Genomic DNA, 18,870 nt, shown 5'->3' with positions numbered 1-18,870 from the left:
GTTCAAATATGGGCAGAATGGTGAATGTTACAGTGTGTAAAGTGGCCACTTAAACCAGCCATTGACAGGTCATAAGCCCTGTAGATGCCTAGCTTCTATACTAACTTCTCTTAAATTTTCTTCATCTCTGTTGTAATATGTTAATATAAACGGCTCCCCAGGGAGTTGAATCCAGTCCTTGTCTACAAAAATTTGGAACAGACTCAAAATATTGTTTACTTTGCTGTTTCATGGCGAGGTATACATATTAATTTATTTTATGAACTCTTCATGTTGCGAGCAAAAAATATTTTCAGAAGCAACATGAGGAAATGGTTGGTTTACCCGTACGCGGATTTAAAAATCCAAGCCTCTTCTGCGGATGTATGAAAAATCCTAAGCAATTTCTTAACAAAACATAAGATTTTTCATGAATACCTCGAGTTTTGATGGAAATTTACAAATTATTATTACCTTGAAATTCTTAATTCAAAACTTGTATGAAAACTTTGAGGCCGATGATCGGCCCCGTAGGATTTAAAGAAAGGGTTGAATGGAGGTGAAAATAAAACAAGTGATTTACATGATTTTTATAATTTTTAGCTACCAAATCCCATATTTGTAGAAATCAATTATTCTATAAAAAAATCGACACGCAATATACATTTCATAATTTTTGTACCAAAAAATATTTACAATATTTTAAAATTAATTTTCGTTATAAAAAGTTCGAATGTAACGCGCGTTCGGATTTTACGAATACAGTGCAGTCCGATATTATCCTAAATGACCACACTCCTATCTTGGCGGGGTTATATATTTACACTAATTCAGGGGTTATATAATGAAGCCAACGTCGGTATAAGCATTCCCATTCCGATCTTCCTACATCGGAACCTAATCTTCGTCAAATAGTCCCGGGTGTGAACCGTCTAAATCTCTTGAAAACAAACAACGGTTAGACAAAGATGGACAGGGATATTAGTGTGATCACACTAATCAGTCGATGACATAATTGGCCTTTCATATTCCCTTCTCTTTGTTAAAATCAAAGTATTGGATTAGTAAACTGCTCTGGATTGCGTATAGACAATTGAATTTCTCAACAGACAGAAATTATTGGCTTGAGAAGAGTGAATTTTAAATGCTGCGTAAAGTGAACACTCGAGACAATGACAGGTTGCAAGTTGTATAAACGCTTTCTACATTTCTTTCTCCCGCTTTGCCGAGATCTGTCAAGATGTGGAGGCTCCAAAACAGGCAGAACGGTGAATGTTACACCGATGAGAGGTGACAAGCTCTGTGTGTCCGACTGCCGTAATCCTCTATTCACAATACTAATTGTTAAACAACCCAGTGCTGGTATTCCGAACAGCGCGCTATAATGCGTATTTAGTACGTAAAAATGCGCTATAATCGAGTTCGGAATACCAGCCCACGTCTATATATTGATTATTTACTGGTGATTTAGATAATTACGTCTTTTGCTTCTATGCCGCAACTTTCACATATTATAATAATGCAAAAAAAAAATATTTTTTTGTTTATAAATATGTATAAACCACTTTAATCTACAGGTATACATCGACATACATTATTTTTAATAGGCAATCTTGAGTAAAATTTAGGCCATCGAGAGAAAAATATAATATGCAAACAATATTGTGGTATTCTCTAATAATATTTATGCTTTCACTTTCTATTTTGTTGTATCCCAACTCAACACAGGCTCTTGGCCTCATAGAGTTAGGGATACATTATTATTTTTTGTAATATGTATCTTTATACGAATAAATAAATAAATGTGGGAATTTGATTGGGCAACAAAAAATTTCCTTCTTTTTCAAATAGGAACATTTAGTGGATAATTTCAAAATCAAAAATGGAGGAGTGATGATACATTAACAGTATAGGAATATTTTTTCAGAGTACAGACTATATGCGTCTTTTATTGGATAACCAAAGAATATGTGGACTTACCACTTTCATTTTGAATAGACGGCTATTAATGCTACATTGACATATGACTCCAAATTTAAATGGTTTATACAAATTTATTGATAAAAAAATGTGATATTATTCGTGCATTACCGTTGCAACATTTTTTTAAGTCAAAATGTAAGCAATTTTTATGTAATACAAGCTGAAGGCGCCGATCATCGGAAAATTAGTGTCATATCATATTACTCGGATATTTTTATGAATTTGATTTTACGCCAGCCATTTTTATTTTTTTACTATAAATTTCATAATCTTGGTGATGAAAAGACCCAAGTGCACCTAATATCTCTTTCGTGATATACTTTTTTATAATATTTTCTTTTGAATTTTGTAGTAAATTTGGTAATTAATATTTCCCGAGTTTCACTATCCTAGCTGAATAAATGTCAGTACTACGACTGATAGATACATTTTTTTTATTAACTAGTCAACATCAAAGTCATTTTTCTCGAATCTTTGATATTATGGCTTAGTTCTTTTCATCGCCAAGATGAAGACTTATGCGTATCATAGTTTTCAATATATATCTTTAAAAGTCGATTACATCCAAACACATAATAAATAACACTGAAATTTTATTACAATTTTTAAAAAATTAATAAAGATTTTTCAAAACATACTACGCAAAAAAAACATTTATACAGAGAAACTTTATAATTTTAACACATTTGTAATGCACTTAAAAACATTCATATTTTTAACTTCCAACTTATTCACTGGCCGAGGTAAAAAGATATTGAAATAAAAAATATAATAAAAAAACAAAACAGTGCATTTTATTAGGTGATCATACATTATTCTTAATTTCTAAAATGTTTAGACCAGGCTCTTGCAAATTATTCATTGAAACTTGTTAAAAATGTTTGGAAGCTTATACCGAACGCTGTCGTAATGATAAATGGTTGAATGACACACGTAAGAGATCAAATTCTTCTAAAAATTACGAATGTACCAGTCTTTTGTATCTGGTGTTTTCCTTAAGGTTTTAGTTATTATCTTTAGCGGCTACTGAAGTGCGTAGCACGCGCTCGCCTTCATTCAGCTTTGAACACAATAAATCGACAAGAGTGCCTTAATTAAATATGTAATTCCAAATGTTTACATTATAAAGACAACAGATAATTAATTATTTATCATATTATTTTAGGCACACGACTATCTAATGTTTAAACCAAGTATATCGACAGTTATTATTCCGAATAGGTACTGACAATATCTCATTGATTGCGGCCTCTTTGTTTCATTGAAAGGGTAGGAGATTTACGGACTAAAGGTTAAAGGTGCCAAGAACGGGCTCTTACAGGAGAGCAAAAAAAGAAGAATAAAAACCTTATTTGTGGGACACCGGGTTCATGTATTAATAAAAAAGGTTTTCAATTAATGGAATACCTATTTTTACATGAAATCACAGAAAAGAATGAACAAAAATGTCTAATTTATATATTTAAAAAAAATATAAAAAAACCTTTCTTAAACTGACAAAAACGAGCATGTTGCAGCATCGTCGTATTTTGACTGTTATTTTGCCAGCCGCAACCTAAAATTGTTTTCCTACAATTTATATGACGGCGCTAGATTTTTTTTTTTTTTATAATCGCCGTACCCTTAAAGTGTTTGTCGATTGAGACAACTCAAATTTTCTGGTACAAAATTCGCCTTTAACCGTTACTTGTTACCGACAAATATTCATTTAAGTTTGTTATATTTTCAAATATCAGTAAATCTCTTTAACCTCCCTGTAATATGAAGCCGGCTACCCTGTTCCAATTTAAAAAAAATTAATAGTTTATTAAAAACACCCTTTCACAATGGTCTATTGAACATTTTTTTGTGCTTCTAACTTGGTTTAAAATTTAGATAGCCATACAGTTTTATATTCCTACTATTTCTTGCACGGGTATTAATTTCAGTTGGTTTTGAAGAAAAAACTATTCAATTGCCACAAAATTATATGAGAATCGAGAAAAACCTATATTGTCTTTATTACGCGATCAATACAAGAATTTATGCTCACCATTACAAAGTCTTTGGTGAAATAAATAGAAATTAATGCTATCTAGCTTTAAAATATCAAATGAACTTTACTGTAAACAAATCATACAAAAAGTTTAGACTTACCAACTCATTTTTAGACCATAATGAATGTGATTCTCGAAATGCAAATTTTAGTTAATATTTTTGCGGTTTATTAGATGTTAAGTAGAAAATACATATGAACATTGAACTTTGATGGTGTTTCTCTGTAGAGTTTTTTTTTAATCTGTTAATTATTTTTTAATATTTAATAGTAAAATTGCAGTGTGTAATACGCAACACTTTTTTAATCTAGATTTTTGGTTCACTGAAGTGATATATGATAAAGAATACTTTTATTAGTGAAATAGTTAGAATATAAAACTATGAATAAATTACAAAGAAAATATACAACACATAAGGTTTCCACAGTTTAAAAAGTACAATACAAGTAGCAAATTTAGACAAACATACAGAAATAACAATGAAATGGAAGTACACGATGTGTGGTATATTTTCTTTGTCGACAAAATGTATAATAAATGTCAATTCATTTGCAATTGGCAATAATTTGGTCACTAAACCCTTAAAGAGCCCAAATCGTCCGAGTCTAAATGCACCCGGCGAATTTTTAGAACACTGAAACATCGATAATATCAAATACACATTTTACAAATATTATTCCGATAAATGGTAATATTTTTCAGACTTTCTGGGTTTTTGTTTATAGAAAAAATCAGTCCATCTAATCAAAAAATGGTGCAAGGCTTCATTGGCTCTCTAAAAGTTAAATAATTATCGATACCTTCAATTGCTAACTCCAGAATGCAAATTTTACAGGATGAATAAAAAAATGCTGAATTTTGGGAGCGAATAGACAAAAGTAAGACTTTCTGGGGGTATTTTTTTCTTAATGTGGTTGCGACAATCTCAGATTAGGAAAAAAGATTTTTGCCAATATCGGAGTTAGCAAATCTGCGCATGAAGGTAACGTATTGTTAAACCAGATTTAATTACAAGAAAAATCAAAGAAAATGAATCAGATTCTCTAATTTAACTTTTTAAATCACGACTCTCATTATTAGACAATTTCAAATTGAATAAAGGCACCTCAAGAATTGGAATCTTGGATATCAAAGTTTTAACGATAAGTTCTTAAACAATATAATGAATGATGGTGCCGTGTGTCAATAATACACAACTTGTATAAGGGTTATTATGAGATGATCCATTGGCATATCACACCAGCCGTAGTAAACCTAACTAATATATTAACTCCAAGTATATTTGTACAGTTAATGGCCGTAACCTTATACAGAAGTCTCATCCTAACTTAGTATTGTGCATCAATTGTGAAAACAAATAGAAAAAAATATATATTGTACTTAATCTATTTCTATTCATGTGCAAACTTAACAACAAAACATGTTCTCGATGGCCACTGGAGTGAAAATATTTCTATCCAACTTTGTTCTGGGCTCGGTAAACGATATTTCTATTTCCGAATTACTTTCATACTTCTGCATTGTCATCCTTAATCGTTCCATTTAGGGATGAGGAAGTTTATCGCTATCTGCAATTGGATATGGTAACAATACCGACATTTTTATGCATGTTTTCATCACCTGATAAATAGTTCAAAATAGACTTCAAAAACCACAATTGAACTTTTGCCAGAATGCGTATAAGACCTATGCAATTGGCATAGAACACATTTGAAATAATGCAACCGCTTCTTCTAGAATTGTGGTTTATGAAGCCTTTGACCCAAACACAATCGATATAATGGCCTGTTTGAACATGTGCTATGAAAAATACACAGATTTCCTAGAACAACGGGAGAGAAATGAGACATCACAAATAGATCTGTATGCGAGAGGTTAGGTTTAAAGTTTTTCGTACTCTGTTGCATGGAAAATAGCATGAACTCCTAATTTCTTTAGTGAAGATAATTGATTATTTTTTTTGGCAACTCCACACCAATTAGATGTTAAGGACAGTAAGAGTACTCGCAAAGATTTTGAAAATGTGTATTTTTGTAATGCGTATTAATATATTTAAGAAAACAAATTTACTCTAAAGCCTCTCAATCAATAAAGCCTAAAATCACTATTTGTCTCTCCTGAAATGTTAGGTTTTTGGAGACTGTAGTTTACCTCTCGCATACAGAAATAGTGAAGCTGGGATTTAAAAAATCAAAATCATCATCATTCCCTTTCCGCACCTAGTGATGCATGGGACGCTGCGATTGGTGTACCGTATCTTGATCATAACGAAGGCAAGATGAACGGTCTTACGCTTCAGGTGCCAGTCCAGGGACTGTGAAATATTCTAGTGTAAAACCATCCCTTCAAATAAATATTCTATGTCAATCGTGTCGGAAATCGAACCCCAAACCTCTTGCATGGTAGGCAGACACGCGACCAGAGGCGGACAATCTAAATAGTGGCGTCAAAATAGTCTAAGATAAATGGTATAGTAATAGGAAAAAAAAAATATTGAATTTATCATGTTTTCTTCGTTTATCAGGTTTGGAACGTGGAGTGCAATACTGTCTCCTCTTCCTGTGACAAAATCGTCGAGATACGTTGCAATAGATGTACCGATGCTGTACAGTATGCAACTTCAATATTTCATTACTATGCGACGGTTCGGGACTACAGTACCTTAGCCATTGCGGCAATTTTATTATCAAATAATAAAATATAAGCAATTATTACGAGTTTTGATGACAACAACGCTCACAGTCATTCTATACAGTAAAAACAAAAAGTAACCGAGTACCTAGCATTTAATGATTTAAAGTGGTTTTAAAAATAACCGTTAAATAAACCCTAAAAAATGCATCAAAGTAAAAAGGGAACATAATAAAGAACTAATGCACTTTAAAACTAAACAACGTATCCGGTTCTTTGATAATTATTACTTATCCATCGAGCCTAAAATTAGAATACATAATTCGGTGAGATGATATTCCATATAATAAACAGTAATATTATACGAGCATATTATGTACGTATTCCTAAGCACGAGGGAAGACCGTATACTCACTAGGTAAGATTGTTCTTCACTAAGTTAGTACTTGATCAGACGTTTCTTAAATCCATAGAAAAACATTTTTATAATTATTTTTTCAAAATACTGGCAACTTCGGCATTAAAATGGCGGGGTACGGATTAACAAACTTATCTGCAGAACGGACATTTTAAATAATGAGTGCATTTTGGATACTGTTCGATTGAGTGTTGTCATGCCCGTGTAATAATTTTCCCTACCTAAAACGTCAAGTATAATTATATTTATTACAGTATTCAGATACAGGCGACACTATGTGAAATATTCGAGTTTGCTAGTGAAAAAAGTGAATGAAAGACGGGTGATACTTAAACCCACAAATTTTGAACAACCAGTTCCGTCGCTTTCGCAGTATCTTCGAGAATGGTCTATACTAATCTAAATGAAATGTGGCGTCCTACTTAATTCTACAGATAAGTTTGTGATACGAATACAATATTTAGAGCAGAAAACTTCTGGGCTGTTTTCGGTAAACATTTTTTGTACTCTACACGACTGAAGCATCTTGCTTTGGTCCAAAGATTTTTTTGAATGCGCAAGTGCATTAATGGCAAAAAAATATTTTTATGAGATTTCAAGAAGACATAACACAGTTTACATGGGAGTGATATCTTTTTGCGTATAAAAATATGTTTACTGGACATCTTGAAAACTAAAAGTTTGCTCTTCAATCATAATTATAAGTAAAAATTAGTGACATAAAAAAAATTGATTTGCACTTAAAATCTACATTTTTCATTTACTGATTTAGAATTTAAATTTTACGATAAATTTTTGGTAATTGTTTCCAAACATACCCAAAAATAAATGTATTAATACATAGTAACTTAGTGAGAGAAAGAAAGGAAAGATAAAAATATATCGATGTGAAAGTTCTTACGTATTTTGTCAAATTTTATGTGTGACATTCGGTGCAAATACACACATAAAAAACCAATCAGTAATGACAATTTGTTAAAATATCAAGACAAATAATTTTACCGTACAATTGAAAATCATTAAAAAAAAACTAGGATTTATGTTGATAGCTTTTTTTCACCTGGAAAAAAACATGAGCACATGTATACAAAATAAAATTTAAAATGATTGGGGCCAATCACACAGTTCATATAAAATATTTGCTTGTTCAAATTGTACGAAACTAAGTACGAAAGAAATGAATTCTTAAATGCAATGAATTATTGTAGCAAATGTGTCCTTAATATTTATGATTATACAAACATATATCGAATTTGGTAAATTAGTTATGTAATTGCTTCGCGGAATTTAGAAGAAAAAAACATAGATAAAAATCCTTAAATAAATGGAATGTATTCTATACATTTTAAAATAATTTTCATTTTGCTTCCATATTTGAATTTTCATTCTCGAAATATTGGAAAGTTGCCAGTGTAAAAAAAGACAATTTAAATTGGCATGATTTATGTACGGTAGGTATTTACGGGGCAAGTTTGAACTTTTTTATTCATATTCCATTTCAATCCGGGGTTATTTATGATGACTAGTTCCATGATTGAAAATATTATGTTCCCGGTGAATTTATTTGTTCGTTTGTTTCTGGCGTAGTTTGATAATTAAGCCTCTAAACAGTTTCGGACACAAAATAATTAAATTAAAAAATATATAGAAATAATTTGTACATTTTGGAATATCCGCTCGGGCGGATTAAAGTAAAAATAATATAACATTCCACTGTCTCCCGTCCTACAATTGATTGAACACCACTCTGGCCAGCTGGATGCGGAGAGGATAAGAAAATAAAATAAAACTTTATATTTAGAATATAAATAGAGAATAGAATATTGCACAGGAGAACATTTTATATCATAGTCGATTGGATTATGATGATAAAATTTAATTTACTTCGCGGAACATAAATATGATCTAAACGATTCCGTATAAAATAAAATCATAAGTGCGAACGCTTACTTCCACTAGTGAATACACACTCGGTGGATTAAAATAATATAATTATAAACTAGGGTAAAATAAACATTTGAAAACCTTCGCTGAGTAGCAAAATAATGTTCCTCCATTTTCGTACTTACAATACGTGTCGCGAACTTAACCCTAAATAGAATGGGTGAATATTATGTCAAGGGCGGGCACCCCCCTCCGTGAAGTTCAGTCGTGCGGGGGCTTCGCCAGTAAAGCTAAGGTTGATAAATCCTCGTATCAAAAGTGTACACATAAAAACCAACGCCGCCAAGACAGAAGGCGCTGCGTCCGTCCGTGCGAACGGCTCAACTTAATCTAGGGTAGTACCTGCGGCTCGGCTAGTGTCGTCAGTTCATCTGCGTCTTGAGCGCGGATAGGGTGGCGTCCAGAGCGCGCGCGTTGTACGGCAGGCTGGCGTACGCCTTCTCGTGCTCGCAGTTGGGGTGCTGGGCGCAGCAGCGCGACGCGAACTTGCACACCACCTTGTGGTTGGTCAGGTGCTCGAGAGAGCGGAACTGCTCCCCGCACAGGTCGCACTTGAGCTCCTTGGCGTGCACTTTCTTGTGGCTGTTGAGCGAGCGCGTGTTGTCGAACACCTTGGAGCACATGTCGCAGTACTTGAGCACCTTCTCGCCCGTGCAGACGATGCGGTGGTTGTTGAGGCGGTCCAGGGACATGTAGCGCTTGTTGTTGCAGAGGTCGCACTTGAACTGCTTCTGCGGCACGCGGCCCGTGTGCACCTGCATGTGCTTGCGCAGGTTGGACTTGTCCTTGATGTACTTGGAGCACACGGAGCACTTGTTCATGTCCTTGCGCGTGTGGTTCGCGTCCAGATGCCGCAGCAGCTGGCTCTTCTTGTCGAAGGGCTCCAGGCAGATCTGGCAGCGGAAGGGCTTCTGCGCGGGGTGCACGCCCGTGAGATGCGTGTTGAACTCCAGGATGGTGGGGTAGCTCTTGCGGCAGTGCGGGCAGTGGAAGAGCTTGCGGCAGATGGACGACGACGTGTCGCAGTACGGGTCGGAGCAGTCGTCGCACATCCCGTCGGACGACGGCGTCGGGGAGGGTTTGGGCATCTGCGTCATGATGGGGATGATGGACAACTGGTCCATGACCTCGCTTTTGACTATCTGATCGTCCTGGTCCTGGCTGGCCTGCTCCTGCTTGATTTTGATATCTAGGGCGGCGTTGTTGCCATTTTGGTATTCGGAATGAGTGGAGGACCCCCGGGATGTGGAGGCTAACATCCACCAGGGATTGTAGTGCCACGGCGCGAGGTTGGGCTGCGCGCTCTGCGTCCTGTGCGCCGTGGCGGCGAACGTGGAGACGTCGTTGGTTTTGGTCTGCGTCTCCGCATTCGTGTAGCCGGAGAAGCTGGGCATGGCGTCGGGCCCCTTCTGCTGGCCCTTGGAAGTCTCGTATATATTGTGAGGGGAAATGAGGCTTTCGTAGTCGTGGGGGTCCTTCCTCTCACCGTGATGTCGCTCCATGTCTTTTTTGCTCGACATCGTTCCACTACCGTCGAGGGAGCTGTGGGCTATCTGAAAAGGAATTATTACTACTTATAATTTGCGCAGAATACATGATATTCCAATTGCAGTGCAACTGGATCAATTTTGTTATTATTATTATTATTATTATGGATAACTTATATAGCGCCATTTTCGCAATAAAATACCTCAAGGGCGCTTTACATGGTGATTCTATTGTTAAGTTAATTTAATTGAAGCTTTTAAATTTGTAATTTAATTAAAATAATTTATTTTGTTGTCACGTGCTACGGATTTATTCAAATGATTTAGAGAACAAGTGGGTTTTAAGTTTTTTCCGAAACATCACTTCACTTTCACAGCTTCGCACCTCTGCTGGGAGAGCATTCCATGCCATAGGGCCTGCGACCGCATATGCGCGTTCACCAAATTTAGTGCGCTGTTTGCGTAGAGGTATAATAACTTTTCCTCTCGCCGTAGACGTAGCTGATCTAAGCGTGAGACGCCTGTCAGCTAGTTCATCTGGAATGCATAGTTCCCTTAGATATTCCGGAGCCGAGTTGTGCAGTGACTTATACATAAGCCAACAGAGTTTGTATTCGACCCTCTGTGGAAAACGTAGCCATGGAAGGTGAGGTGAACCGTCTTACTCTTCAGGTAAAACCGCATTAAAAACCAAAATCTACATCTACCCTGCCGGGCGTTGAACCCAGGATTTCAAGCATGATAGGCGAACGGACCTAGCTCTGCTAGATTTACGTTTTAAGGATTTTTATTAGAGTAGCTATCAAGTCAAAGATGCTCATCCAGGGTTCCGGTTCACACACACAACTGGATTCTTCATCCGCCCGGACAGATAATACAATGAAAGCTGACTGAATCGATTTGTTTTGTAAATTTTATTGAGTAAAAGTATAAATTTATCAACAGAAAAAACAAATCTAGAACTACACAACAACAAACATTGTTAACATTAAGAGTAATTAGAATTTTATATTTAAATGACAAAAAACTTACAAATAATACATTCATTAACACTTTTAAGTGTGTTAAAGGATAAAAAAATTAGAATTAAAATATTACACAGGGTAAAAAAACAAAACAACAGATGAATATTTAAGTAGGTACCGAAATGTATTAAACTAATGTGTTTCAAAATAAAGATACGATTTTTCATTAATTCGACATTAAAAATCGATTTTTCTTTGTACTATGAAGTAACACCATATTGCTGACGAACAATGAGATAAATGCGTAATTTCACATACTACGCACGACCAGAAGAATATTTTTTACAATTGCATAAAAACAAACGAGAAATACCCGTAGTTATGCAAATGTGATGAAAGTCTGTCGACTGGGAAAATGAGGAATAATTATTTACGAGTGTAAATATTTGTTTATGTTAGAAAATATAATACGCACCAACACCTGTTATTGTTTATATATTCGCAAAATACCAAATAACCACTATTTCACGTGAAAATTTAGAAGCGTTTCGTTTTATATACTTTCCCATTCAAGTTTGACAAGCGTGCACTAAATGCATTTGTCAGACGTTGCATCCTAAACGAAAACAATGCAACTTTCGTTACATGAATTATTTCAAAAGCTACATCATTTTCAGTCACACGAAAATTCCATGAAACATAAATTAAACCTAGCGTCAAATGTCACATAATTTAAGCCATAATAATGATTACGGGTGCATCGTCCTATCGAAACAATAATTTCATTAATCGCCCACCATGAAGAACCACTCGAGTAGTTCGCGTCCTTTTTACGGGAAATCAATGGTAATAATTCAAAACACTTTGTTTACAATCGAAAAAAAACTTCGGCGACGGAATGCAACTCACTTAGAATTAAAATAATGATTTTTTATTTAATTCCTTCACAGAATTACTCACATAATAGGAGTTCTCATGGGAAATTACAATTTCTAAAAAAACTTCGACAGATCGATTAATTGACTCACGCAACGGCCATTTTGTTTTGACAACAAATCTTGAAAAATAACAAGTTTATTACTTTCTAGCCTGCAAAACATATTTTACTTTGATAATTTTAAAGCAATGTTTAAAATCTTCTAATTGCTGTTTTATAATTAAAAAATGTTAAACCAATGACAATTATATTTACGAAATGCTAAAAAAAAAAAAAACATTTTGTTGACGGTACTTACTCACCCTTTTTTTATTAATCATTTTTTAATATAGTAACTTTTAACATCTGTCAAAACGCAGTATATCTTGCCTACCGCTGGTTACTCTATTAGTACTATTACTTTAATTTATTCAAGGATCTAATGTTGAAGTAGTTTCATTAGCTGTAGATAATTTTTAAGTACTTTTTATAAAATGTCTTGGTTCCAGCGAAACATATTAAACGCATTTTGGCAGCCCCTAAAAGCCACAGTGAGGTTAGGAATCTCATATTTTTTGCTTTTATATATTTATTATGATTTACAATGAATTATATCTAAAACTTTTTTTTTTTAGAACGAGATATCATGCTGAGAAGCTTGCTTCTGGAAAAATAAGAAGATATGGTTATGAAGACAAAGTATTTCAGGGAGGCCTTTTACCCAGATATCCCTCTGGCCGAAAACTTCCGATGCCAGATTACAGGTCATTATTTTAGGTGGTTTATATAGCGCCATTTCGATTGTTTGTTAGCTAATAATATTTATTTTTCCTATCTAACTACAAAGACTAGTCTTTTTTCATGTTTAATTTTATACTATTATATACCCATAGAATTAAGAATAGTCCAGAAACCGCATACGAGCATCAAACCGAAGGCGGCTAAACTACTCTCGATTACGTTTTGACCCATTATTTTCTTGACATGTCAAAAGTAGGAATAGTCGGCGTGCGTGCATGAGAAGATTTATGAATGTAGAGGAAGCGAGATCTGTATGCAAAGATAGAGTGATATGGTGTTCTATCCTCTCTGCCTACCCTTACGTAGAAACGGCGTGATGGTTTGTTGTTGTTGATCTGTTTGTTGATTCTATTATTATTATTACGGATAACTTATAAAGCACTATTTTCATAATACAATACCTCAAGGGCGCTTTCCAAAGTGATTATATAAATAAATAAATTTAATTTTAACTTTTTTTAATTTGTAATTTAAGAAAAACAATATATTTTGTCACCACATGCTAAAGTTTTATTCAAATGATTTAGAGAACAAGTGGGTTTTAAGTTTTTTCCGAAACATCACTTCACTCTCACAGCCTCGCACCTCTGCTGGGAGAGCATTCCATGCCGTAGGGCCTGCGTGGTAAGGAGATGGGTGAGACAGTTCAATGAAGGTCGTGGTAATCTGTATGACGATGAACAATGTGAGCATCCATCTTTAATTAGTGACTTTGACGGCTCTCTCTCTAGTTATTTTAATCGGCATTGCAAACAAGCACCAAGAAGCGTACATGTCAGTTAACTCATAATGGCATCAACTCTTCTCGATAGGTCAGGGTAAGTACCACGCACGCGCAAAACTGCGTTCTCAGCGCTGTGGCGGCAAAAAATACAAATAGAACACACTTTTTTAATATGAAAAGTTTAGTATTAAATAAGCTTTCTCCTACTGGCTTTCTGGAGTAAAATGTTTATTATTTTATGTTTAGACCGGCATGCGCTTGGATTGAAAAGCGCGCTCTCTTCGGACAGAATGATTACATCGACATACTTGGGAACGATGCGGCTATTCACCCCACCAGAGTACTCTACAATGTCCCTTCGTGGTTACGAGGAGTCAGTGGGAATGAATTTCAGGTTGCAGAAAATGTTTTATTATTATTTTAATTTTAAGTGAGCAGCTAACTGATATGCTGAAATCTATTTTTACAAAATATTTTTTTTTAATCTTATTTTTATTTATTAATAACATTTTACATGCATTTATTAGCGACAGAGACACAGCTTATAGCGACACAATCAAGAACGACCCATGCCTCTGAACTTGCCCTGACTCGCTAGAAAATCCATGTTGAGTCAGGGCAATTGTAATGGATTCATAAACACACATACACACATATATATTCGCATATACATATACAAATTTATATTATATTTTATACATACATATGAAGTATTTTTTCAAACAATTCTACAATGTGTTATTTTTTATTGAATTAAAAAATACATATTTAAAAAATTTTATGTAGGTTTTTAACCTTAAAACACGAAAATAAATATTTGAATTTGCATAAAATGCATACAACGATTTTTTCCCTAAATATTGGGAAATTTTATTTGAATTGTATCACATTTTTTAGTATGGCACCACAAAATTTCAACTGTCATTTACATCGCGGCAAAACTGTTTTACACTTTTATAATAAATGTTTAAACTATCTTCTTTTCACATTATGTTTATAACTTCAAATCATATTTCTATTGCCAAATGTATAAACTTTCTGCATTGTAATTTATTGATGTAAAGACTTTATTCTTCCTAAACATGCGTCAACTGCATGTCACTATTAAGTAAAATGTCAAAATTCGACACTTAAACAAAATGGTCTATTACACAGCACCTACTTTTAATTTAGTTTGAGACAATAATTTACACATTTTTTTTATTTACCTCGATTTTATTCTCCATTCACGCGGCGGCGGTAAAACCGGGGTTATTAAAAACGTAAAAAACTTCAATTGGGAGGAATATTTGAACGGCAATATGTGGAAAAAAATTGGACCTAAATATTTTGGTGTAAAAACGAGGTTTTACTGTATGTACTATTAAGCGTGTTGTCTAGATGTTTATTAAAATTTATGTTTGTATAATAATTTTTAACACATTGCAACAGAGATGAAGGACCCCCTCGCTTCTCCCCTGCAGAAGTACGCAACCATTTGTTTTTTTTAAATATTTTCTTTAAAATAAATTTGTTCGTTCTAAATATTTTTTTAAATATGCTAATATGTCATCTTGCCCATACTGATCATCGTGGTTTTGTATGTTACAGGGTTTAAAGAACACACTGTATAGACATAGATATATTAATGTATTTAAATCGGGTTGTGGTCCTGTGGCTAGTGTTTCGGACTCACGGATCAAAGGTCCGTGGTTCGAATCCCACTCTACCCCAACTTGATTCCCATTTTCTAATAGTGAGTTATTTACAACTCGTTGAAAATGGCCATCAAAATTAAATTTTTGCGTAAATTATAAAAACGCAAATATTTATTTTTTCAAAAAAAAAAAAATTTTACAAAAAAAAATTGTGTGAAAATTATATTGTTAAATACACATGTCTCTATTTTGTAAAAGAAATGACCCCCCCCCCATTTTTGACCCCTTCAGCCGCCACTGCCCTAGGGAGTTGAACCCAGTCCCTGTCTACGGAAATTTGGACTAACTCAAAATATTGTTAATAATTTTTATTTTTAGTATTATTTAATAATATCCATGTTTTTACTTTCCACTATGTCATATCCCAACTCAACACATGGCTCTTGGCCTCATAGAGTTAGGAATAGGTTTTTTTTTGTAATATGTATAAATAAAAATAAACAAATTTCAGGTTATTTTGAGAAGAAAGAAGTTTGTACGCCGTACCGAATTCCCATTGAAACGTCCCACCAAATGGAAAGAACTCAATAAGAGAATCAAGTTCCTCTACAGACATTTGAACCAGGAGACTAAGACCCATTTCTCTGTTCAATAATACATATTCTTAATGCTCCAGTTATACATAGTCTATAGTCATAATACACGCAGATAAAAACATTCGTCCTGATCTTTTGTTTTATTTTTACTAAACAGAAACCCACAACCAAAATAGTTTTTTTTTTTCAAATTTATTTATTTATACTTTTACATTGTTTGTATTTTTTTTTTATACAGAATAATGTTCCCTTACTGGGGTGTCCCGTGCCGAGGGAAACATTTTACAAAAAGTGAAACATGCCTTAAATTAGTTATTTAACATAATAATAAAAATAAACAAAAACGCAATTAACGTAATGAACCTAATTATCATTATCATAATAAGCAATATAAACTAAAATAATCATAAAAAACATAACCAATTTATGTAGACCAAATTTCATAAACAGTACACACATTTTGCCCGTTTGGCTTGATCCTCTTATCGATCCGTGCGCAACCCACCTCCACTATCCATTTCTTAATAGCAATTTTATATTGTGAGTACTTACTAACTGTCCTTATGGATAATGGAAGTAAATTGTACACTTCAACCGAGTAGTAGGCCAATCCTCTTTGACCGAAGGTTGTATTTTTTTTTTTTTGCAGCATCAAGGTGGAGTATCCAGTACTTCTTGTATTTGTGAAAGAAGTTATGGAAGGTAGAGAATAATGTTTGTGTGCGTACAGTAACAGAGCTTTTACATAAAGTTGTTTTATGCTTAGTTTTTGTTTTTATTTATTTTATTTCTTTTTAAGGAAAGAAATATTTCCTTTCGTTCTGAATACCTCGTCCTAGGAGGAGAAAAATTTAGTAAGTGGACTGTATTGTTAGGAAGGAAGTTTGCGCAACTCCACTAACCTGCTGATGGATGAGCCGCGAGGAGTGCTAGAACCCTGGTGAAGCTGGCGGTCGGAAGACGCTGGCACAACTTGTCTGGATGGAACTGGCGGTTTAAAATGACACAGGCCCAGCTCGCTTATGAAAATATTAGTAAAGCACTTCACTCGTTAATGTTAGATTTTGTACTGATAATAAAATGTTTATTCCGGCACTCGCACGTAGAAATATTGTTACATGGAGTGCGCTAGGAAACGGGAAGGACGGATAGGTAGGTATATATTTGGTTGAGCATTGGTCCGAACAACCTAAATATTTAAATAAATATTTTCAAATATTTGTGTATAACCATTTACCGGCTTTTCTATGTCTATCGGTTTCGAGACGCACCCGTCTCTTTGCCAGGACACTAATTAAACCAACAATTTAACAATTAATTGGCGTCTTGATGAAGAGACGGGTACGTCTCAAAACCAGTAGACATCCATATTCCCTTCTTGAAAATGTTTTCCCTCTCTGTTGCAACAAATTTAGATCTAAATAACTTCTTAGTGTGAAAATCCAGCCTGTCTGCAAACATTTGCACATACTGAAAACATTGTTGAGTTGAGGAAATGCGTATGTTTAAACAAGAAATGTAAGCATTTAATTGTACTGCAAAGTTTCTCTAAAATATATGAAAAATATAATAAAATCGATTTTAATAAAAACGAACTGCTTTAAATGACATCATTAGTTCTTCTGAATCAACCGATGATAGAGCATTGTGATAGGTTTTGGGGAAGCTGACCCACCAATTAAGACAACTCGCCGAAGAGAATTAGTGACGTCATACACTGAGTAATTAAATATAAATACAAAACTTATAGCAATTGTTTTTTTAATTGGCCGTCCATGTCAGCTCAGCACTCCTCATTTTGTTGGATCAAAAATGAAATGCTTTTATTAATTTAAACACTTTATTCACACATAAAACATATCTATTGAAAATTAAAAGGTTTCACGCCAAATTTTGCTATCAAAGAGAAGTAAAATAGCTTTTTAACTGTTCTATTTTTCAATGATTTACATTTAAATCATTATTCATTTTGTTTATTATGTGCTCCAAACTAAATATGCACATTTATTAAAAGTAAAGGGGTTTACGCATGAAAGATTTCGTTTTTTTGTATAGATAACACAGATCATTTGTTCTTTCTGAATGTAAGGACAAATTTATAGCTAATTATGCCTGTAGGGAGAATAATTGGTCCGTTGAACAGCCTACCGAGAGAGGTGGATCTTTTTCATGCTGGGATTACCAGCTTTAGACTCTTCCTCTCTAACTATGTATCATAATTTATACTAGTGATTTCTTTATAAATATGTTTGTAGATATTTTATTTCTTTTTAAAAAATTAAATTGGCATTCACTTCGTAACACTTCATTATAAATTATTATGAAAATAAAACTTTGTTATTAGTGTTACACAATTTTATTATTTTACAAAAACACAACTATAGTTTCGGGAGAGCACTCCTCCCATCGGCGGGTGATATAAAACTAATATAGTAAACACAGAATATTGTTTAAAATGTCGTAGAATTTAAACAAAAAATAAACAAATAATTCAAACAATATTCTGTGTTTACTATATTAGTTTTATATCACACGTCGATGGGAGGAGTGCTCTCCCGAAACTATAGTTGTGTTCTTGTAAAATAATAAAATTGTGTAACACTAATAACAAAGTTTTATTTTCATAATAATTAATAATTTTATTTCTTGTTTATTTAAGTTTTTTAACTTTTGATACAGTTGTTTTGTTTACTATAGTTTTTATGGACTACTTGCTGTACCTTAACAATCTTTTGTGATTTTTTAAAATCATG

The 18,870-nt window shown here is 33.8% G+C and overlaps 2 protein-coding genes across 3 annotated transcripts; one reads left to right on the top strand and one right to left on the bottom strand.

Moving 5' to 3' along the window:
• Positions 1–557: 557 nt before the first annotated feature.
• Positions 558–12,477, bottom strand: LOC148272486 (uncharacterized). Of its 2 annotated transcripts, none has more exons than XM_088239993.1 (2): positions 12,404–12,477; positions 558–10,544 (listed from the first exon to the last, which is right to left on the bottom strand). In XM_088239993.1, the coding sequence occupies exon 2, from the start codon at positions 10,509–10,511 to the stop codon at positions 9,354–9,356; it is 1,158 nt and encodes a 385-aa protein (XP_088096119.1). In that variant the 5' UTR covers positions 10,512–10,544; positions 12,404–12,477; the 3' UTR covers positions 558–9,353. The 2 variants fall into 2 exon arrangements, with proteins under 2 accessions (XP_088096119.1, XP_088096120.1); XM_088239994.1 differs by lacking the exon at positions 12,404–12,477 and adding an exon at positions 11,622–11,679.
• A 212-nt stretch (positions 12,478–12,689) lies between these two features.
• mRpL51 (mitochondrial ribosomal protein L51) lies at positions 12,690–16,248 on the top strand. The gene is made up of 4 exons (XM_088239991.1): positions 12,690–12,915; positions 12,995–13,123; positions 14,131–14,278; positions 16,033–16,248. Exons 1-4 carry the CDS (start codon positions 12,854–12,856, stop codon positions 16,174–16,176), a joined length of 483 nt encoding a protein of 160 aa, XP_088096117.1. The 5' UTR covers positions 12,690–12,853; the 3' UTR covers positions 16,177–16,248.
• Positions 16,249–18,870: the final 2,622 nt, after the last annotated feature.

The sequence above is a fragment of the Micrasema longulum genome, unplaced genomic scaffold (assembly GCF_059751315.1).
Source record: "Micrasema longulum isolate JH-2025_06_02 unplaced genomic scaffold, ASM5975131v1 h1tg002322l, whole genome shotgun sequence".
Taxonomy (NCBI): Eukaryota; Metazoa; Arthropoda; class Insecta; order Trichoptera; family Brachycentridae; genus Micrasema; species Micrasema longulum.
The sequence above is the reverse complement of the archived record's forward strand: the minus strand, read 5'-3'. Positions and strand labels throughout refer to the sequence as shown.